Genomic DNA, 17119 nt, shown 5'->3' with positions numbered 1-17119 from the left:
AAGCCATTACATCTCAGGAATTAAAGAACCGCAGTGCCCACCCCGCCAACCCCTACCCCGCTCCGCTAGCCCAGGAACACCGTGAACTCAAGGTTTGAAGGTCGTGGGGGAGGGGGTGGTCTCAGTATAGCCCCTCTACATTCCCCGCCGTTTCCCGTGAGCGTCCCGACTGCGGTGCAGCCGGGACGGTGGAGCGACAGCACCGGGCGGAGCGTCCCGGCTGGGCTAGGGGGGCGCCTTAGTTAGCGTTTATTATAACTTCACTCCCTTTAAAAGGAAAACTATGCCCGGAATCCAGGGAGGTGGCGAGGAAGCTCGGGCGGGGAGGACGTGACCCGCGCCCGGCTCAGGCCGCACTCAGCTGGTGTACCGGGAGTCGGGCGGCGCGGTCCGCGGAGCGCATCCCGGGATCCCACCCCCGCGCGCTCCTTCCCATTCCAGGACCCTATTTCGTGGGTCCCCGCTCCCTGTTCCCGAGCCCAGCACCTCCCGATCGGGGTGACCCCCGTCCCACCTCCCGGTGTCCCCACCCCTCTCGGCGCGGCGGCTGGGCTGGGCGCCCGGGCGGAGCCGCTCTTGGCCTTTTTTGGGCGTTTCCCCCGCTGGGCGCCCCGGACCTGCTGACGGGCGCCGGGTCGGCGGCGGCGAGAGAGTCCGGAGGCCACCCGGGTCCGGCGAGCGCAGTCACCATGACGGGAAGGTAACAGTCCCTTACCCACCCCACCCCGGGGGAGGAGGGCTGGGGGCGCCGTCGCCAAGGGGCGCGGGTCAGTTTGGAGCGGGCCGCAGACGGGTCCCGCCAGCCAGACCCCCGGTCTCCCGAGGAGCAGCAGCTCCGGGGAACCCAAGCTGGGGGCGAGGGGGAGTGGGGTGGCTGCGGCTTGGGTTGGCCCTGGGCTGCCGGCACCTGTCAACACCAGGCTGCAAGCCGGGGTGAAAGGATGATTAGCGGCAAAGGGGGTCGGAAGGCTCCGAGTTCCCAGCTCGAAAGCACATCTGGCACGGGCATGGCCTTTGGGCAGAGGCGCTGGAGTTGGAATATTGTACTGCGTCATTTGAAGGCTGCAAAGAAGAGAGCAGGTTTGAAATATAAGGAGGGTGGGGAGGATGTTGTATATATAATGGTCACAAACATGTTAACTAGACATGGTGGGGGGTCATTTCCCCAAACGGACAAGTGTTAGATTATTCTTTTGAACACCAAAAATTAATCTGTATGTCAGGCATACTTCCAAAAAAAAAAGTAGACTGAGGAGTAGTTCCCTCCAATTTGTCCCTTCAGATGACTTTGGGCAACAGCAGGTGAAGTTCTGGCCTGCCCCACAGCACCACCAGGGAGAATCTGGGGACCTGCTCCTTGTCCCTCCCCTCCCCTCACCACAAACCTGGGCCATAGGGATCAGCAGTTGCCCAAAGTCACACATGAGCAAAGCCACAAAGCCTTCAACCAGAAGGAGAGCCTGTGCTGCTCCTCTGACCCCCATCTGCTAGGTGCCTGGCAAATCTCGCCTGAGGGAGCTACTGTCTCCACCTCTGCCCCCAGGAATGGTGTTGCTGAAAGTGGAGGTGAAGGACCTGTGTGGATGCCATCCAGAAACAGTGCCCAAACCAAGTGCCCAGTGGTGGGGGTTAGTTTCCTCAGCGTGCCCCAGCCTCCATTCCCAGGCCCCTTGTTGTCATTTCATAGATGAGGTAAGAGAGGCCCCCCAGAGACTGAGTGACTCATGAGGCCAGTCACATGTCCACCAGGGTCCAGCCAGGGTGGCCTCGGAGTCCGTTTTTGGAACCTGGCAGGGTTCAAGTGTCTGACTCAGCAGCACTGGGTGGGAGGGGCTGGTCTCTGGGGCCCAGCTAAGCCCTGGCAGGGGAATGATCATCTCCATGACCCCTTGCTCAGCATGCTCGGCGTTTGTAGCCTCAGAAACTTTACTGGAGGAGAAAAGGGGTTTGGAGAATGGTAGGCAGCACTCAGGAGTGAGAGCAGCTGGGAAGGACAGGGTGCTGTCCCTGACCCAGGGGATAAACATCGTGGTAATCCATTCCCAGGCTCACAGTGATTACTGTTAGGGCTTAGGACAGCCCCGGGAGGCCGGGACAGCAGAGTCCTACACAATCCTGGTGCATTTGGTTCCCTTCTATTCCAACCCTCCTGCACTCCCTCCCCTTTCCTTCTGCCTTGTTTGCGCCTGCTAGAAGACAGGCTGACATCAAGACACCAGGAGACCTCAGGCAAGACCCTGTGTCCAGTAAGATGGAGGGACAAGCTCCTGGGAACTGTCACCCCAAGCTGTTAGTACCCCCCTCTACAGGGGACTCAGCCCTCACACCCCATAGATGTAAAGCTATGGAAGCCCCAGAGGCAGATCTGACTCCTGGGCAACTTCACCTCGGGTGTTCTCCAGTATTAGGGCCCAGCAGTTCAGCCAGCCCCGAAGAGCAGCCAGAGAAGCTGGGGAAAAGGCAAGTGGATACAAGTGTTGGTTGTTACAGGGGATTCACTGGACACCCATGTCTGAGAAAGTCTGGTCACTAAATTGCATGGGAACAGAGGAACACAGGGGAACATAGAAACTTTGTTAGGATTTCAAGTGAAACAGCTCCTCCTTGAATTAGGGATAAACCCTGAATTGACAAAGAAGACAACCAGGTCCCACCCTTCAGAGATCCCGTCTGGCACTATTGGGTGACTTTCTTTCATGCTTTTCTCATGGCCTATTTTCCTGCTCAGAGTCAATGGTGGACAGAGGTTTATACCCTCCTTTGGAGTTTCCCAACCTCTGCAGTGTCAGTGTCAGGCTTGCTGCCTCTCCACGGCCCAGGATGGAGTCAGGTAGCCAAGGGATGGACATCTAAGCCAAGCTGGGAATGAGTGATATTTTTCCTATCCCAGAATCAAGGGGGTTTCTGCAAACCACCAGGCCCTCTCTTTGTCCACTTCTCCCTGTCAAGATGACAAGGCAGCTCTCCAGGATCTCTGGATCCTGGTTCGCCCCCACACGATTCCAGCCAGCCTGCACTAGAATGATCTTTGCAAGATCCACCCTCAGGTGGCCTCCCAGCCAACTACCTCACTTTCCAGCACTCCACAGGACCAGAGCAGCAGGATCAGGAAGAAGTCAGTGAAATGCCACAAGTGACTTGAGAGCACGTTGGACTTGAACATGCAGGTGCTGTGCAGAGAATAGGCTATCGAGAGAGAAATGGTGAGGGGGACTGGTCAGGAGACAAGCGAGAGAAGGGATAAGTTGAACTTCGGGGATTTGGGAGGCTGAAATAACAGGATTCTGGCGTAAGAGGATGCTGAGATTGTGGAGGCAGATTAGTTTGGGCCAGGAAGTGTTTGAGATGCTAAGACACGTCTAAGAGGAAACACTGGGACTCAGCTGGCTATGAAGGTCTGAAGCCTGGGACAGACCTGAACATAGGTGTAGAGCATAGTAAGAGGTCATGCATGGGGAGCATGCTGGGTTCCAGCCTATGGCCCAATGACTTACCATCTTCAAATCATCCACTTCTCTCTCACAGTCAAAGAGCATGACCATGGTTCTACAAGGAGAATATTAAGGCCAGGAAATTTATACCCCTTGCCCAGAGGTCCAGCTTATGAGTGGAAGGTCCTCTAAATTGAGCGTGGGACTCAGCAATATGAGTTCAGGGGGTTCGCCTGCTGGAGCTCAGAGTTCCAGCCAACATGGAACTGTGATTCAATGAGATGAATCACATGTGCCACAGGCTGTTCCCATGCTTAGAGAGTATAGAGTGGGGTAACTAGACTCCTGTCCGCACAATCTCCGTCTTCCTTACCTCACAGAGCTCTCAGCAATTTCTCTCATTTTTGAGAAGGGTACTCAGGGGCCATCTCTACAGCAGAGTGCACTGAGTTATAGTATGAGTGATCACCAGAGCCCACTGAACAGAATTTGAGTCTGTGATGGAATTAAGACACTAAGTTCAGAACGTTAAACTTGGGATCCTATCTTTACAAGGTGCAAGTCACATGTTCCTGTTTCTCAAATGTTTCCCTTCTCTCAAAATTCACCAAAGTATGCATTTAGTTGGCTTTTAGTACTATCAACCTATTGTAAAATCACTAATTCAGGATACTTTCATCACCCCCAAAAGAAACCTTTGTTGTAGTCAATTTCAAAGCCATGACAACCTATGACTTTACCTGATTTATGAGACCATATATCATATGGCATTTTTTCCTGGCTTACTTCATTTAGAATATTGTTTTTAAGATCATTCATGATGTATCAGGAATTGGTATTTTATTCTCTTTTTTATCCAAATAATATTCCACTACTTATATAGATAAACCACATTTAGTTTTTGTTTAGTTTAGTAAATCTTTCTAATTTTTAACTTTTACAGAAGATAAAAGCTTCTGTGAACACTCCTACATGTATCTCTTACTCTCTTGAGCATATATCTAGGAGTGAGATTGTTGGGTCATATGCTAACTTTGTTAAATTTTTTGGAGTAACTATCAAGCTGATTTTCAAAGTGTGTTTCTGCTTTTCTAAAATATTCATTAGGAAATGCATGAGGAATCCAATCCTCAGCATCTACACTAACACTAACTAAAATCTCTTTTAGTGAGTGTGAAGTGGTATCAGTGCAGTTTTAATATTTATTTCTCTAGTGACTTGTGATATTTTGCATGTGACTATACAGTGTTTATAGCACCATATGTTGACAAAATTGTCTTGGCAGCCTTGTTGAAAATTAATGTTGGATTGAAATTGTGTTGGATTGAAACTGATTTTCAATAAAAATGAATGTGCTGGATTAATTATAAAAATTATCCTATTCTATTGATATGTATGTCAATTTTTTGCCAATATCACAATGTTTTAATTATTGCAATTTGGCAAATTTGGTGTATGTGAGCCTGTGTGAAGAGCAGGGTTCAGGGGAATGTTGGGCCACACCAGATGGTACTTAGGGTCTACTCCCCGCTCAATACTCTAGATGTCTGTGCTCGGGGGACAAAGAATTTCCCAAGATTGAACTGGGGTCAGCTGCAGCAAGGCTAATGTTTCAATCCCTGAAGTATCTTTCTTGTCCTGTAGTGAGATATTTAATATTAGGAAATGTGAGTTCTATGATTTTGTTCTTTTTTTCAAGTTGTTTTGATTACTGTGGGTCCCTTGCATTTCCATATAAATTTTAGGATCGTTTTTGTTTAAAAAATATAATTTTGAAAAGGTTTGTGATGAATTCATATGTCAATGTGGTAGAGAGTGGTCTTTTCTCATCTCACTAAACAGTGCTCAGTAGCTATTTCTGGCCGTACTCTGGGGCCCATACATTATGCCTGGAATCAAATTAGGGTTGGTTGCATGACAAGGCATGCACCTTAACCCCGTGTACTTTCTGGTTCAGGAAGATAATAATCGTAATCTCAACAATACTAAATTTTCCAATCCATGAACATCATTTATTTAGATCTTTCATATTTTCAACCATGTTTTGTAGTTTTCAGTGTGTAACTCCTATACTTCTTTGGTTGAATTTATTCCTCGGGGCTTTATTATTTTTGGTGTTGTAAATGGGATAGTTTCTATTAATTTTGTTTTTATACTTTTCATTACAAATGATTTTTGTATGTTGATTTTATATCTTGTAACCTTGATAAATCATTTATTATATTGCAATAGATATTTAAATTTGGGGTTGCTTTTTGTTTGTTTTTTGTTTTGGTGTGTGGGTTGAGGTATTACTTTGGGATTTTCTATATATGAGTTTGCAATATGCCAACAAAAGTAGTTTTGAATCTTCCTTTCCAATTTGAGTGCCTTTTGTTCTTTTTCTTGAATGACTGTTCTCATTAAAACAAACAAACAAACAAAAAATGTTAAAAAGAAATAGCAAGATAGAATATTGTATTCTTTCTTTTTTCTGATTTGGTTTGGTTTTGGTTTGGGTGGGGGCACACCTAGCAATGCTCAGTGCTTATCCCTGGTTCTTCACTCAGGAATCACTCCTGGGATTATTGGGGGGGAATATGTGGAATGCCGGGGATCGAACCCAGATCAGCTAAAGTGCCCTATCTGCTGCATTATCCAACCCAAACATTTTACTCTTCTTTCTGTACTTAGAGGAAAATTTTTCAGTCTCTTGTCATTAAGTGTGATATTAGGTCTAATATTTATCAGGTTGAAAACATTCTTTTCTATTCCTACTTTGGCAATGTGTTTTTTATTTCCTGTTGTTTTATTTTGGTTTTTTGTCATCATGAAAGTATTGGATTTTGTTAAATGCATTTTCTGCATTTATTAAGATATTTATCTGGTACTTTCCTTTATTCTACTGGCAATGCATATTACATTGATTTTGGTTGTAAAAACAAGCAAGCAATATTCCTTACACAGAACCTATTTAGTGATAGTATAGCATATCTGATTTTATTCAGGACATTTGTGTCTATGTATATAAGGCATATTGGTCTATAGTTTCTTTTAATTTATTATTTGAGGGCTGGAGCGATAGCACAGCTGTAGGGTGTTCGCCTTACAAGCGGCCAACATGGCCGACCCGAGTTCGATTCCTCAGCCCCTCTCAGAGAGTCCGGCAAGCTACCGAGAGTATTCGATATGCCAAACACAGTAACAACAAAGTCTCCAATGAAGACGTTACTGGGCCCGCTCGAGCAAATTGACGATCAACGGGAGGGCCAGTTGGGCCAGTTGGATTTGAGGAATTATAGTTTATAATACTATTGAAGTCATTATTTTATATTTACAGAGCTAATACACCAATCCTATAGTTGTTTTTGTCATTTGTTTTTGCAATGAATAGATTTGCTGTCAGAGTAATACTGGTCCCACAGAATGAAGTGAGAATTATTCTGTCTTGAATCAAAGTTGAGAAGGTTTTGTGAAAACTGGATTTACTTCTACTTAAGTGCTTAGCAGAATTTAGTAATAAAATTACCTAGGGACTAGAGTGATAGTATAGTTGATCGTGAATATGCTTGCTCTGCTCATGACAGATCCTGGTTCCATCCCTGGCACCCCAGATAGTTCCTGGAGCTGCCCAGGAATAATCTCTGAGCACAGAACCAGGACTAAGGCCTAAGCATTGTCAATTGTGACCCACCACCCAAACGAACAAAAATCACTTGGGCCCTTGTTGGAAATTTCTTTTATTATTAAACCAAGATCTCACCTTTCCTGGACTATTTGTATTTTCAATTTCTTCTTGAGTCACGTTTTATAACTTGTGTTATTCTTAAGAATTTGTTGATTTTAGCTATATTCTTTAATTTGTTAGTGTTTGGAGTTTCCAGAACTAATTCCATAGTTTGGTGTTGTGTGTGTGTGTGTGTGTGTGTGTGTGCGCGCGCATGCGCGCGTGTGTATGTATGTATATGCAAGTGTAGACATCCCTATACCAATAAGCAACTCTTAGATACCAGCAGGATATCTGAGAAAGGTACTCAACTCTGATACAATTTACCTGAATATCATCTCATATTTTATAGACTTACTAATGAAAATAAAATATCAAAGGGCGTTCCCTTTAATATTTAAAGCTTAGGTCTGCCTGGAGAAAGACATTAACAGGGTTCTGCTTAGCAGCTTCCTCACTCCTACTCCTGGTGCAGCCTTTGTTTATATCATTTTGACAAGTGGAATATTTTCAGCAGAGGTAAAAGGAGACAAGGCATTTGTCTTTTGATAGACTCATTGCAATTTCCAGAATCCTTCTTGCCAAACAAGAGAAGAATACACTTAAACTTACAGATTAGGTACCTGAGTGAGGGAGCATTCTAGGTGTGAATGAATGCAAATTAGGAAATAACACTTTGTCATTCGTAAGATATGTGATTACGAAGATGCCTGGCCCAGTCTCCCAACTGTTAATAATTGGAATGTCTTACCAGAATGATCTCAGTAAAGAGTTGGAATGTAAATGGGTGGAGGCCATTGCAGGGATTTTGTAGTAACAAAAAGAAAAAAAAGTGTTTTGCCCCTTCCTTACTGGTGACTGACTGAAAAAGACTTCTTCGAAAATCCATACTTGTCCCAATTTTTGTCTAGAAGTTACAGGCTCAGTGCCCTCAAATCAACCTCCACTTCAGATGTCAGTCTCGTGTTGTTACCTGTTCATGACTAACCTGTCGCCAGTACAAGGATTCCATGACTGTTCTAGACTTCAGATGATAGATATTCTTTAGCCCAGGTGCCCCTGACTGTTGGCTATAAATAGAAAGTTGCCACAACCCCCTTTTTTCAGTTTCTTCCACTTGCTATAACAACTTATAAAACTCAGGAAACCCATTTTTCTCATTAGATCCTCATTTTTATAAAGCATAATTCTCAGGGTTAAATAGATTGAACGAATGCAGATGGCAAGGTCTGGGAAAAGAACGTAGAGCTTCCAAGTCCTCACCACAAATGCCATTCTCTTCAAACCTGAACACTTTTTGAGTTTTTATGGAGACATCATTGCATAGGTTCAATTGATTAAGTCATTAGTCACTGTCCACTGAAGACAATCTGCAGCATCCTCTCCCTTCCCTAGAAGCCTGAGAATAGAACGGGAAGTTCTAATCATCTATCACATCGCTGGCTTCTCTAGCAATTAGCTCCCACATCAAGTGCTTCCCCCAAGTCATCCCATTCACATAAAAAGAACACATTTTTCATATTACTATATAGGAAATTTTAAGATTTGGGGGAACTTTGGGCCAGGAACTGTGAATGAAGGCCAAATATAAATAAATATTTATTTAGTCCTCTAAATATATATTTCTTATAAAACATGCTATTGCAATTGACACAATTCAGAGTACTTCATTGGATTCTTTTCAGTTTCCCTAAACACAGTGACTTCTTTTATTTCAAATTTTTGAGCATTTCAGTAGCATTTTTATTTCCTTGATCAGTCCAACTAAAGGCTTGTTGACTTTGTTGACCTCATCAGAAAACTAACTTTTGGGTTATTGATTTTCTCTGTTCTTTCTCTGATTTCTATTTATTGCCACTCTTTCCAATCTTATCTTACTGTGAGTTAGTTTCCTCAAATCTTTCTAGTTTATTAAGGCAAAGGTTATATTTTCTATTTCAGAATTTTTTCTTTGTTAATGTAAACTATAGCTATAAACTTTACTATTTTTTTTCAACTCCAGAAATTTTTGAACTCCAAAGTAACAATGTGCTTCTGTCATCTGCTACCGAAGTCTCTGCTTGGTTAGTTTAATAACCAGCTAATGGTTGAACAATATTTTCTTGAATACCTAAAACCAAGAAATTTCCCAACATTTGCTGTGTACTCTGGCACACTTTGAACATTCAACAAGGGAATTTACACTAACTCTACCTTAGCTTTCATTTCAGCTTTGCACGGCTCTAAAGGTACACCAAAAGTTTAGGGCATTTTCAGGCATGCACACAGCTAATGTTTGACTTTCTTATAGATTCCCACTATTATGTCAGCTTTTCTAATCCAAATGCCCTAAAGGCATCTTATTTCTCAGCCTGCCTGAGAAATCTTTCTTCCTTCCTTCCTTCCTTCCTTCCTTCCTTCCTTCCTTCCTTCCTTTCTTTCTTTCTTTCTTTCTTTCTTCTTTCTTTCTTACTTTCTGAGGCAACCACACCAGTAGTGTTCATACTTTTGTGTTTAGGGATCACTTCTGGTGGGGCTCAGAGTACCCTATAGGGTGCCAGGGACCAAACCATGCAAAGCAAGCACCCTACCCCCTGTACTATCACTCTGGCCCCTTCTCAGATTTTGATTCCTGGTAAGGTTTTTGGTTAACATATTGTTCGCCCCAACTGTATTATATTGTCTATGGTAGTGACAGCTATAGTATCATAGAAAGCAGTGCTGGAAATACACTTAAGAAACACTCCCCTGGAAGAGATTTTTTCACTACTTTTAGACTGAGGCCACATTAAAAAACATATCAAATCGGGTCTTTCAGGGAAGACTAGATCAAGTAATAAGATTTGATTGAATAAAGATTCAAAAGAGCTACAACACTGCCTGCTCCCCCATTATTGGAACTATGGACTATCATTTTTCATGGCAGCCACAGAATTAAAGAGCAGGAATTAAGGGCCAAGAAAGTTAAAATACCGTAAAATTCACTACACTGACAAGATTCATCTGTTTCTCTAGAACAAATGCTTCTTGGCTTTCTGTTAGCCTCCACTTTGCATGGGTCTGAAAAAAAGCTTATTGGGACAATTATGTTAGTGTTTTCATTGCTTTTATGGAAGGACAGGCTTTCTTGCTTTGCCATTGTTGCTGACAGACATCATTCTTACTGTGGTTTTATAGCTGTGTCCTCTTGACAGGGGAGCAGATGTGCCACACCCGCCGCACACACCCTTGCAAGGCAGACTTCAAAACAAAGGAGCAAGCTTGTGCCAGGATTTAGGCTGAATCAAACTCTCAACCTCTCAATTTCTCAAAGAGGGCCTCTAGTATCCCCTTTTACAGTGACCAATTTTTTGAAGGATTGATGCTTCATAATTTTGAACTTCATTCATAAATAAGGATTGTGAGGGGCCAGAAAGTATAGTGGCCAGAAAGTGCTAGCCTTGCCCATTTGGGTTCAGTTCCTAGAACTCCATATAGTTTTCCAGGTACTGCCAACAGCAATCCCTGAACATACAGCCAACAGTAAGCCCTGGTTTTAGGGTGTGGTGCAAAGGCCACGAAGATGATGATGGTGGTGATGGTGGTGATGGTGGTGATGGTGACTTGTGAAACTGTGTCTCTGGGAAAAAAATGCTGGGTTCTAGTGTCCAGGATTTCCCCATGAGGAGCATAATTTGAGGTGATGAAATAAAGTAAGGCGAGGCCTGGGGACATTGACTTAGAACTTGCTATAAAGTCTTTTCTGGGGCTGGAGAGATAGTGATCAGGGAATTTGCCTTATACTCAGTCAACCACAGTTCAATCCCTAGCACCTCATATGGTCCCCTACGGGCTGCCAGGATTAAACCCTGAGTATAGCCAGGCATGGCCTCCCCTTCAAAACATGAAAAAGGAAGTCTTTTCTACATCAACTTTCTCAAACATTCTAGTATCTGTGTCTGAAGCAAGGAATGGTACCTTACTGTGGGCTCCTCCAGACTCAGCCTTTCTATGCCCTTTAGTCCCTGGAGATAGCTTCAAAAAATATTTACAGAATTGATCAGTGCTTGATACCTTTGGAATAGCATTGCATTTATAAATTATACGGCATACAATGAACCTAACTACTTTTGGGGTCTGCCCCTCAGAACGGCTAAATGAGTACTTTTTCGTGTTTGGTTTTGCTGGCCAAGGATGTGTAGGGTCCTGGTATCTGTGTGCAGACCAATCGCGCCCAGTCTCCTCCCGCTCCCCACCTCCCCCTCCGCCCACCATCAGAGTAGAGAATGGCTTCCATTTCTTTGTCTTGGGAGACACCTTCGATCAGCGATTGAAGCTTTGTCAGGAAAATGAATCAATGTTAAAGATTTTGTACGTTCTCTGGATCTCCATTTTATTGCTGACCCTGATGCCTGCTTAGTCAGCAGAAGTCGCTGTTCAGATGCCGACCTTGCTGGATTCCAGCAACCCGGCCCATCTCTTTAGGGTCATATGCATGTAACGTGGTACCCACTGGAGTTCTCCTACTGACAAGCTGGGGGATCATCAGTTCTCTCCTTTCTGACGGCATGGATTTCTTTTTGGTGCTATTTGTTGATCAGGTGCAGGGCATTATAACCACCCATTCTGGGTCTTCTGAATTGCTATCTGGGGAGCCCCAGGCTCTAAAGAAAGGAGGCAAGACAGAATGTGGCATGGGTGGAGCTCCCTCCCCAGCTTCTTGACAGGTTCCTAGATCCTGCGGCAACCCCCACACGTCCAGGGTGCTTACAGCTTCCTCCCAGGCTCCTGTCCACCCGGAGCGGGGCGGGGGTGGGGGGGGTGGACCTGGCACGCATCCTGTCCTGTAGTCACCGTGGTCCTCGCCTCTGCTGTTTGGGATCTTCCCCGCGAGTCCCCTTCCCAGGCTCGACCCACTCCTGGCCCGCTTCGGTTTTCACTGCCCCCGCGGGCGAACAATGTCCTTCTCTATTCGGAGCTGACTCCGCTGCCCTTTGCAGATCGCAGTGTGTAACGTGAGCGCCCGTCCCGCGGCGGGCGGCGGGGAGAGGCCCGGCCGTCCCGTCGCCGCGGGGTGCGGCGCAGCGCCCCACCGCCGTAGCAGCAGCAGCAGCAGCAGCTCCCTGAGCCTGGGCGGGGTGGGGGTGGGTGGCGCGAGGGGCTCCGACGACGGCCCCAGAGCGGCACGACCACCCCGAGGAGGCCCTGGCCATGGCAGCCCGGCTGGGCGCACTGGCCGCGTCGGGGCTGTACCGGCGGCGCCAGCACCGGCAGAGTCCTCCTTCCTCCGCGCCCGGGTAGGTGGCCAGGGCAGGGCGGGGTCCGCGCCGGACAATAGCCGGAAAGCGGCAGCTCAGGGCCTTTCCTCGGACACTCGGCCTGGCCCTTCCGACGACGACGACGGCGCAGGGTGTGGGGACAGCGCTTGGGTGGGCGGTCGGGAGAAGGAGTTTGCTGTCTCCTGGGATGCGTGTTCCTGGGGAGGGTGCTGAGAGGGGGGCTGGGGGACAGGGGTCTCCCCGGAACCCCTATTCCTGCTTTCAGACTGGACATCTTTTTTTTTTCTTTTTGGGTCACATCTGGCAATGCATAGGAGTTGGCCCTGGCTCATGCACTCAGGAATTACTCCTGGCTGTGCTCAGAGGACCATATGGGATGCTGGGAATCCAACCCCAGCGTTCAAGGCAAACATCCTACCCGTTGTGCTATCGCTCCAGCCCCCAGACTGGGCATCTTTTATTGCGGCTTTATGGAGGGACCAGTTGGGCGTCCAGGAACAGCGCCTTAAACATTCCTCATCATGTGTGCTGAAACTAGATGAAGGACCCAACTGATAGCCTCTCAGTATCTGTACTGCAAGCCATAATACTCAAAAGTAGAGAGAGAGTAGGGGGGGAAATTGTCTGCTATTGAGGCAGGGGGAGGGTTGGAATAGCAGGGAGGGGGTGGTAATACTGGGGACATTGGAGGTGGAGAATGTGTGCTGGTGCAGGGATGGGTGTTCGATCATTGTAGGGCTGAAACTCAAACATGAAAGTTTTGTGACTGTATCTCATGGTGATAAAAAAAAAATCCTCATCCTCTGGCAAATGGCTCAGCAATGTGTAGTGTGAACCTCAACTAACTCATCTAAACTCAACTAAATCCTCATCCTCTGGCAAATGGCTCAGCAATGTGTAGTGTGAACCTCAAGTCTACACTGCCCTAACTTTTAGTGTAGACCAATGGTTAAATTCTTTTAGAGAAAGCTAAGTGAGATAGGTGAGATTCAGGATAGGCCTTAAGGTGGGAATCTCTGAAGATGAATAAAATGAATAAAAATGAGATGGAGGAGGTGTAAGGGGAGGACATGGATGATGGGTATCTCCATCAAGCCTCGGAGTTAGGGGGAGGCCGCCAAGACAAGAGAGTTTGGGGATCCCCGGGACCTCTCTGGGAGGAACTAGCTCATAGATGTTGGGGAGAAAGCAAGAACTGTGGGCTTGGAGGTCTAAGGCATCATAGTGAGAAGTGGGGGCCTCAGAGAAAGAGGTGGGTGATAAACTAGAGGAGAGAATGCTGAGTCTAGAGAAGGGGTTGGGCACCCTAGAGTAAAAGAAGCAGAGAGCTGGTTAATGCACCACCAGTGAAAACGGAGCCTCTAGTAGTGTGTGGTCAGGCAGCCCTCCAGAGACAGCAGGTTGAAGCCTAAAGACTTCTTGGGAGGGGGGAAATGGAGGGAAGAAACAGAACCAGGTGGGGAGTGGGAGCTGAGAGGACAGAGCTATGCCCTTGGGGGAACCCCAAGAGCGGAGCTGTATCAGAATCCCCTCGGGGCCATGCATGATGCTGTGGGTCCGAACAAGCTCCTAGCTTGGGTGGGGAACCTAAGGCTTTGCAGGCCAAATGATTCCCCTGATTGTGGCTATGCTAGAATGGAAACCCTTGCTATGTTTTGGTACCAGATGATTCAGAATTTCACGCAGTGAGCCACAGTTCAGGGAACAGGGTATTCCAGGACTGGTGGGCCATGCTGGAGAAGGAGTCCACAGGAAGGATGCACCTCCAGACCATGCCCAAGAAGCAAGGAGGACACATGGGCATGCTAATGCCAGTCAGCACTGACGGGCATCTCATACAGAGTACCTGGCCTGCTGAACTCTATTTTTCCTGCCAAATTCTTAGATCTGGCAACATATTGGGTTAACTGTAGTAACTGAGAATGTTTGATAGAGGAGAGTTGGGGAGAATTAGGGATGGAGAACTGTTCTCCAGATGGGTGTGCTCTCCCTCAGTACTGGGATTTGAGTTCCAGGAGGCTGGACATGTTCTCAGAAGTGTGTGTGTGTGTGTGTGTGTGTGTGTGTGTGTGTGCATGTGCGCGCGCATGCAAGTGCTCTGTCCAGCTGGGGCGGGCAGGATAACTCCTTGGGGAATTACTGGGAAGACTTTGTGCTCCCTGTGCTTGGCCGGAATGTGTGATGCAGAATGTGGAATGTTTGTGGCTCCCACCCTTTGCCCTCTTGCGGGGCAGGCCTGAGTGAAGGGACTCTGAAAGGCTCAGAACTGCAGAAAACAACAACTCCTTTATCCCACACTTAGCTGCTTGTGCAACATGTTGTGAGCCAAGTTCTTCAGTTCAGCTCTGCCAGGTAGCCTCTATTCCTCGGGCACACCTCTTTAGAGATGAGGACTCAAAGTCCAGAGAAGCTGCTGCTCTTTCTGGGGTCCCCCAGCTGTTGTCTGTGGGTTTTGTGAGCCGGAATGTGTGGGGGGACCTACAGGACCCTATTGTCTCATTACCTCTTTTATAGGACACATTTTCTCCATGATGGATCTAGTTGTTGGGCACACGGTTATTTGTACATCTGTCGTGCTTCTGTCTTTCACCAGAGAGAAGGTCTTGGTGGGAGTGCTTTTTGTATTTCTAAGCAGGGTGGCATGGACCAGCAGCCATAAGAAACTGGAGAGTTTCTTATCCTAAACTAGGGCAGACAGGCAGTACTGGAGGATGGTGGTACCCCCAAACGCTTCTCACCTGTGGCCAGGGCTTAGGTGAAGTATGTAGGAGATAGATGCTATCAAAATCTTGACCCAAGAGGCCCAAGGACCTGGCAGAGAACTCTTCATAAGCCAAGAAAAGAAAAAGAAAAAAAGAAAAGGGAAGGATGGCTACTGTCCAGACACAGCTGGCCTGCGCGTTCCTGAGGGGCCCAGACCTGAGGTGCTGCCAGGACAAAGGGAAGATGAGTTTGCTTTGTGCTCAGTTGGCAATGTGAGCAAGATGAAGCCAGGGAGCTGGATTTGAATCCTCATTTCGGCTTCATGTTCTGGTCTTTTGGACCCCAAGTCACAGGATTTCCTCTTGTCTTCTGGTTGTACCCAGACCCAGAAGGTGCTGTCCTCCTTCAAGCGTTGAGCTGCTCTCGCACTTGGGCATGTGCTCTGGAGGAAAAGGCCTTCAGGTTCACAGTGTTCTCAGGCAGGAAACCCCAGCCATGCTGACGAAGTCCCAGCCAGTTCCCTAGGGCCGTCCTGCCCAGTCCACCTCCTGGAGACCAGCCGCTGGGTCTCAGGAAACTGTGGCGCGGGACACACTTTCCCTTTTATCCCAGGTTCTACCTCTCTCCCTCTTCCTGGGCCCTGCAGCCTAAGATACAGAGAACTGGGCTTTGGTCCTAAAGCAAGGCCGAGGGTGGGCTGAAGCAGAGAAAAATCCTGCATGCCTGGCGTGACTTGCTGAGAGGCCTTCTGGAGCAGACCCTGCCATGGAGATCAGCATGCCAAGCAGGGGGTGGAGGAAGGGGGAGTGCTGCCTACCTCTTCCCAGCTCCCAGCCCGTGTCCGCGTGACAGCAGCTCTCCCAGTATAGACCCAGTGCCCACAGGCCTGAGGAGGCAGCACCTCCTCCGAGCTCTGAGACCACCCCCTGCTCTCCTCCGAGAGTGTCACACACTCAGAACTTCCCGTGGTGATATGACAGAGAGGGAGGGGTGGGATTCAGTTCCCCAGAGCCTGCAGCTGAGGCATCTCCAAGTGGTCAGCGGTGCCACGCCACTCTGCCAGCCAGACATTGCCAACCGATGTGTCTCGCTACCTTGAACCTGATCAGCCTTCTCATTCAGTCACACCCGGGGGCAGCCACCAATTCACTGTAGTTGACACGTGGAATTAAAACCTGTTTTGCTCCCCTCATGGCGAAGGACCTGAGCACCAGGCACACGGCACAGGCTCCACAACCGGTCTCCTGGCTTCGCCACAGGAACACTGGGCTGACGCAATATAAACATTGTGCGGGATAGTTCCAGGGGACAGCAGTTGCTCCTCAAGGTTGAGGAGATGGAGCAATTTTCTGCCCACCGTGTTCCCATCCCAAAGCTCAGACTCACACCTTATGTGTTGGCTGGGGAGTGGCAAAGGATTCGAAATAACTTATGGTCCTGAGGAAAGAACCATTAAAATCTGGCCAACTTGGGCTCCAACCTCGACTCTTTTATGTGCTGCGTGAACTTGGGCAAGGATCTTAACAAAGCTCGAAGCCTTGGCTCTTGGCTCTTCACGTGGAAAGCATAAGGGTTTCTGGGATTAAGTAAGAGTGAGACTACAGGGCTACCCACCAGTGCCTGGGTCATGTGCTGAACCCAAACCCAGGAAGGAGATGTAAGAGAGAGATGGGGTGACCCCAGTAGATGGGCCGACATGGTGAGGAGAAAGCAAGTCAGCGACCTGGACAACCCATGGCCTCCTTTGTAAGGACTTGGTCTGGGCCAAGTACTGTGTCAGATGCTTCTGCATAGTCCCTCATCTTACCGGCTCCTGGGCCCCTGCAACTATGGTTCAGGCCCTTCACCAGCTGGGAAGGTGCAAAGCTGCACCTGAGTGAACTTCCCACTTGAGTCCTGACCAGGCAGTGCGTATCCCTCCCATGGCTCACCATCCCTCCCCAGCTCCAGGGACATGCACCCTGTGGGTCAGGGGGTGCTGCGGAGTGCAGTGGGGAAGGGGGTGAGGGGTGGGAGGGCACTGATTTCTAATCCCAGCTTTG

General features: G+C 47.7%; 1 protein-coding gene across 2 annotated transcripts in view; it reads left to right on the top strand.

Annotated features, from left to right (window-relative positions):
- The first annotated feature begins 435 nt into the window (after nucleotides 1-435).
- Nucleotides 436-17119, top strand: part of LIMS2 (LIM zinc finger domain containing 2) — a 33043-nt gene continuing 16359 nt past the window's right edge. The window contains exon 1 of one of the 2 annotated variants that reach the window (XM_056110349.1): nucleotides 436-700. In XM_056110349.1, the coding sequence (XP_055966324.1) occupies nucleotides 690-700 (11 nt within the window). In that variant the 5' untranslated portion in view covers nucleotides 436-689. Of the gene's footprint in view, nucleotides 701-12268; nucleotides 12393-17119 lie in introns of those variants that run through there. The other variant, XM_056110348.1, reaches the window with a different exon arrangement.

Source organism: Sorex fumeus, unplaced genomic scaffold (assembly GCF_029834395.1).
Source record: "Sorex fumeus unplaced genomic scaffold, SorFum_2.1 ptg000009l, whole genome shotgun sequence".
Taxonomy (NCBI): Eukaryota; Metazoa; Chordata; class Mammalia; order Eulipotyphla; family Soricidae; genus Sorex; species Sorex fumeus.
The sequence above is the reverse complement of the archived record's forward strand: the minus strand, read 5'-3'. Positions and strand labels throughout refer to the sequence as shown.